This window comes from Egretta garzetta, unplaced genomic scaffold (assembly GCF_000687185.1).
Source record: "Egretta garzetta isolate BGI_Z169 unplaced genomic scaffold, ASM68718v1 scaffold105, whole genome shotgun sequence".
Classification (NCBI taxonomy): Eukaryota; Metazoa; Chordata; class Aves; order Pelecaniformes; family Ardeidae; genus Egretta; species Egretta garzetta.
This window is the reverse complement of record NW_009259598.1, coordinates 1,263,213-1,268,931: the sequence shown is the minus strand read 5'-3', so window position 1 is coordinate 1,268,931 and position 5,719 is coordinate 1,263,213. Positions and strand designations below refer to the sequence as shown.

Sequence of the window (5,719 nt, the reverse complement as noted above, 5' to 3'; positions counted from 1 at the left end):
CCCGCTCCCCCTCGCTGCTCGCAGGGAGCCGGGCTGGGATAAAGCGCCCCCAGCCCCGGGAGCAGGGTCCCCCCGCAAGCTCCGCTCGCCCCATGGTGGATTTCGGCACGGGAAGGTGATTTGGGGAAGGAGCGGCACCGCGCCGGGGCGAGGGCAACCATGAATGAGATGTCAAGTTTCCTGCACATCGGGGACATCGTCTCCCTTTACGCCGAGGGCTCCGTCAATGGCTTCATCAGCACTTTGGGGTGAGTGAGGTGCTCCCCTCGCTGCCCCCCCAGCGAGCCCGGGCCCGGGAGCAGCCACCCGCCACGGTGGGACAGGACGGGATGGGATGGGATGGGAATGGAAGGGAAGGTGCTGAGCCTGAGCCCGGTGGGTGCTGAGCCTGAGCCTGGTGGGAGACGGGGCTGGAAGGCTCAGGGTGCTGCAGCAAGGGTGGGTGCAGGTGCTGGGGAGGGCAGGCTGTGCACCCCCCGGGCTCTCCTCCGGCTCTAGTCGTTGCTGGGGGCAGGATGTGGCCCTGGAGGGACCCTGCAGCCCACCCGCTGGCCAGAAACTGTTCCCCCCGCCCCGTTAGGGACTGGGGGAGATGAAATGGGATTTAGCAGCATGTGGGGTTGGTGGGGTTGGGAAGGGGTTGTGTGTGTGTGGCTGGGCGGGATGGCTCGGGCAGCCAGGATCCCTCCTGGGGCACCGGGTGATTTAAGTGCTTCCAGCCCTGTCCGGTGTGGCTGAAGGCTGCCAGCCCCAGGGACAGGCAGCAATGGCTCTTGCTGTCCCCCCCCTCGGGGTCCCACATACCTGGTGGTCAGCGGGAATCATGCAGGGTCACCAACACACGGGTGCCCGTGGCCACCAAGTGCTGCTTAGGGCTGTGGGGGTCAGGACACTACCAGGTCCAGGCTGGGCCAACCCCTTGCAGCCCCCTGGACGTGTCAGGATGGGCGAGGGGATCTTGCAGCCTGACCTGGGGAGACAAGCAGAGAGCTCGGGGACCTGTCCCTTGTCTCCGCTCTTTCCATGCAAGCCAACAGTGCTGCTAAAGCAGCACCTCCCAAAGCCAGGCCAAGACCTTCAGAGATGTCCTTCTCTATCCACCGGCTGCCTGATCCAGATGGGAGTGTTTGCCCTGTGTCACGGGGAGAGGCCATGTTCCTGCCGTGGTGAGGGGTCTGGTGGGGCTGTTGGATGCCCCCAGGTGTGGGTGAGGTTTTTCCTTACCCCAAAGCAGGGACCCAAATCTTGCCTGCAGCCCCAAGCGGGTGGATGTGGGTCTGTGCCAGCGCGCCTGCCCCATGCTGCATGTAGGAGAGGCTGAGCTCAGCCAGGAATGCTGACTTGGATGGGATTCCTGGGGCAGGAGCTGCCCGGCTCTATAATCTGTGATGAATGCACTTGCTCCCACATGCCTATGTATAACCGGAGCCGTACATACCTTCGCCTACACGTGTTCGTGCACCCACCGCTGGGCACACGCAGCCTCTGGGTTAATGCCCACCGAAGCCTTCCTCCAGCTGGCTGCGGGACGCTGCCCAGAAATGGGCTGCTGGGTGCAACTGGGAGCAGACCTGGGCACAAAATCCCTGTGCGTGCAACTCCCATGGTGTCGGGCAGAAGGTCCTGCATGTGCAAAATGCAGCCTGGCTGTGCCCAACCCCCCTGGATGGGTGGGAACATGTCCCCAAGGTTCTTTTTGGTGAGGTCTCATATCTGGCCTGCTCCCCCGGTGCCAGAGCTGACCCGAGGCAGGGGCTGCGGCCTCGGCAGCTCAGCGCTGAGCCCCCTTCCAGCCTGTCCGTGAAATCGGGTCTGGAGGAGGCTCCGCTGGGACCCAACACTGGTTATTGATGCAGCACGTCCCAACGGCTTACCCGGAGCTGAATTAAGAGGTGTTTAGGGTCTTTGGAGCTCCGATCCCTTTGCAGCTTTGGACCCCAGGTCCTGCTTTTTGCAGGATGCTCCTCGAGACTTACAAGCATCTGAAAAGCAGGGCTTGCTTGGAGAGCCTCTTCTCCCAGGCCCCAGGGTGACTTTTGCTGGGCAGCCCCACTTTCCCAGGGTTCTGCTTTCTCCAGGTTGTTTCCTGCCCTCTGAAATTGTTTTCCCTTGCGCCCCGCGACTGGGGAGACCCAACCACACCTTAAATCACTCCTGCGATAAGGGACCGGGTGACTCACTGAGAGTGCTTCTCCCTAGCCCTCCTGCCACAGCTTGGGACCTTATTTAGCTCATTTGCAAGGCAAATAGCTCTGCCAGCCCCACGCTTGGGTGCTGTGTGCCCGGCTGAGCACCCTGCCAGAAGTGCTCCCTCCATCCTTCCTCGCAGAGGGGCTGGTTTTGGCTGTGGGGTCACTGAGGGTCTGCAGTCGTGCTAAGGGATGTGCCCTGGGGCGGTGACATCCCTGTGCCAGCATCCCCCGGCAGGGCAGTGAGCTCCTCCTGAGGGCACTGCTGGGGTCTCCAGGGTGTCTTGGCTGATGCGGGTGTGAATGTCAACTAAATACCAAGCCCGTGGTGCTTACAGGTGCTTGCAAAGGGCTCTGTCTGTCTGTGCTCGGGGTGCACCATTGGCGAGAGGCGCAGCGGAGTTTGGAGCCACTTGCACTTGAGCTTCTCTGCCGCCGCTTTTGCAAAATGCCCGGGGAGGCTGAGGAAGGGGAAGGGGGTCTGCTGAGAGCGCGGGGAAGGAGATGGGGTGCCCACTGGGGATGCTGCCTCCTGCCTGGCTCTGTGGCGGCTCGTACTTCGCATTAAATCCATTAACCCCCATGGTGGTGTCTGGCCCAGAAGCAGCGGGTCTGGGAGCGCCGCCGCTCCGGGGACAGTGGGAAGCCCTGCCCTGGTCTGCAGGGAAATGGGCCAGGAAGGGTCTTGTCTGGGACTGATCCAGCGCTCGGGGCGCTGCTCTCGCCGCCCTCACCTTCAGAGGTTCTGGGTGCCGTTGTTTGCAGGAGCTCGCCAGGCTCTTGGCAGCTCCGCCAGGCAAGCAGCAGCTTTCCTTGAGCCCCGGGTGCATGGGGGTACCTGGGGGCTGGACCAGCCACTCGCACAGCACCAGGCTTCCCTCGTCAGACCGTGTCTCCCACGGTCGGTGGGATGCCTTGAAAAGCAGCAAGGAAGCAGAATCGGGCCCCTTATTAACACTAAGTCTCCGTTTATTTTATTTTATTTTATTTTTTGAAGTGCTTTCCTCCTTTTGTACAAGGAACTTGCTGAGGATGATGGAGGTGGGGTGGCAGAGGTGGGGGGAGCCCTGCACCCCCCAGCTGAGCCTCCTCTGCTCCCAGCCCCCCAAAATCGCACTGTCAAAGGCCCCTGGGCACCAACCCTTCATCCCGCCCACCCTCTCTGCAGTGGGCGTTTGCTCTTAAGGAGGAAAAACATCCCGCCTAAGGGTGGGGAGTCCTCCTGCCTCGGCACAGTGCTGGGCTAGGTGGGGGAACGCCGCGCCAAAATACCCAAACTAGCTAAAATACTAAAGACAGCCCCAAAGGAGGGGGTTACTTAAGAAGTCCCATGGGACAGCAGGGTGAGAAGCTGGGTGCTGTAAAGCAGCAGCACCCCAAGGTGCCAGGGGAACCAGGCTCAGGGCAGCCACGCTGCTGGTCACATCCCTCCGGTGCTGCTCAGCACCCTGGAAGCGACGCAGTCCCTTGGGGGAGATGGGCAGACGGGGTGGGTGCGTGGGAGATGCCAGAAGTGGTTTGGGGGACATGGGAAGGTGCCCAGGAGGAGTTTGTGAGATGCAGGGACCCGGGGGTGGTTTGGTCACCCCTTTTGGCTCGATTTGAGGCTGCTCCCAGCCGGGAGGTGGGGAAGGGCTCCACAGGGCTGCCCGACTTCGCTGCCATGGTTTCGCTGCTGCAAGTTCAAGGTGTCCAAGGAAATGGCAGCTTGAAACAGTTTGGGACAAAAGCAGCTGCGTGGGTCAGGGACGTGGGGTTGGTGCTGAGCAGCAGCTTTGCCTCCCCCCACCCCCCCCCCCCGCGGGGAGCTTGTACACGCGGCTGCTTTGCTGCTTCGAGGCTATCGCTGGTAACTCCTGGGAGATCTGTGCTTGGGGAGAGGGAACTTTTGGGACTGGGTCTGGGATGGGGGGACCAGCTGCTGATGTGAGGTGCCCTGTGGGGATCATCCAGGCAAAGTAAACCAGCGGCCAAGCAGGGAAAGGAGCTCAGAGACCTTGATTTGGTTTCTGCTCCAGCACGATGGACGGGGTGATGCTGTGAGCCCCGGGAGACACCGCTGTCATGAGTGTCCCCATCTTATCCTGTGTCCCTGCTGAGCCAGCATCAAACGGCTGGAGCCAGAGAGGAGTAGGGATGCAGTGCAGGTGCCTGTGCTCACCGGGGGGATGTGCCGTCCCCTCCCATCCTTGCCATCCCCGGGGCTCAGGGACCGGCACTTTGGGCTTGCGGAGGGGATGGGCTGGTGGCAAACGTGCCTAAACGGCAGTTGGCTGTTTAAGGTGAAATAACACCTCCGATAGCTGTAATTGTGATTGCAGGTGGATTTGCAGGGTGGAGCAGTTCAGGGAAACGCAGCTGGTTAAAGGGTAACTCCAGCTCTGCCGGGTCAGGACGAACTCGTCTCTGCAGGGAAGAGAAGCACACGAGGCCAAGAGCGGCTTCCTCCTCCCGGCCCTGGGACAGCGGGGGAAAAGCTGCGTTTTTGTGGCTGCCCTGTGTTCACTCATTTTATTTTTATCCCTCCACATAGGCTCAGTGCCCAACCTGCACCCCAAGCCAGAGAGGCTGACCTGGCCCCATACCCAACAGTGAGCTCTCCTCCTCCTCTTCCTCATCCTCTTCCCCGCCTCCAGGGGTTGGTGGGCTTTGTAGTGGGGTGCTCCCACCTGGGTTGGGGTCCCGTACTCCCAGAGCTCTCCATCCCCACGCACCCCTGGACCGTGGCGTGCTGGGGCTCCCCTCGGCGCCGTGGCAGGGGAAGGCTGCCGTGCGGGGGGAAGCCTTCCTCCTCTCCTCTCCTCTCCTCTTCCTCAGCCCAGGTCTGCATCACAGGAGCAGCACCTCCCCGTCAGCCCCAGCTGGCCGCTGTCCCCGGGGAGGCTCGGGGGGTCCGGCCGCTGCAGCTTGCGGCGTTGGATGAGCTGCTTTTCCCCTGACCTCCGGCAAAGGCTCTGCCTCGCGCGAGGCCAAGCGCGCTGGCCCCAGGCCAGGGAATCACTTTGTGCTCAATATTTTAAAGCGCTCGGAAAGCCCCACTGGAACCATGGCTTAAAGCTAACCAGATGCTGGCCCGCACTTTGCTGGACCGCGGGCTCATCGACACACGGGCTCCAGCCCCTGCTGCTCCCTGGGGGTGACTGGAAAAGGCAAAGCGTGAAGTTTTCTGCCGTGCATCCCGCCTGCTGCTTTGCTCAGGATCTTCCTCCAGGTGCTCGGTCACCAACTGCCCGTTTTCTCATTAACACCTGAGAAATGAAAGCTGCCCTCCGCGTGCCCGCTGTCCTCCCCGCCGCGCGGCGTGGCAGCGAGTGCTCGCGTGTCCCTGCTGCTCTAATAGCAGAGGGAGCTTCAGTTTGCCCCATCCTGCTGCGGTAATGCTGGTTATTAGTGGAAGCATAGCCTGGCCCCAGCAGTCACCCAGGTGACTTACGTCCACCCCGTCAGAATCCTTTTATTTTCAGCAATTTTTAACGGAAGAATGTTAGTCCGGAGTATCAGTTTAATAAAAATGACACTTTGCATTCCTG

The 5,719-nt window shown here is 61.4% G+C and overlaps 1 protein-coding gene across 1 annotated transcript in view; it reads left to right on the top strand.

Annotated features, from left to right (window-relative positions):
- The first annotated feature begins 60 nt into the window (after positions 1-60).
- Positions 61-5,719, top strand: part of ITPR3 (inositol 1,4,5-trisphosphate receptor type 3) — a 47,217-nt gene continuing 41,558 nt past the window's right edge. The window contains 1 exon segment of the mRNA XM_009638257.2: positions 61-248. Coding sequence (XP_009636552.1) covers positions 160-248 — 89 coding nt within the window. The 5' untranslated portion in view covers positions 61-159.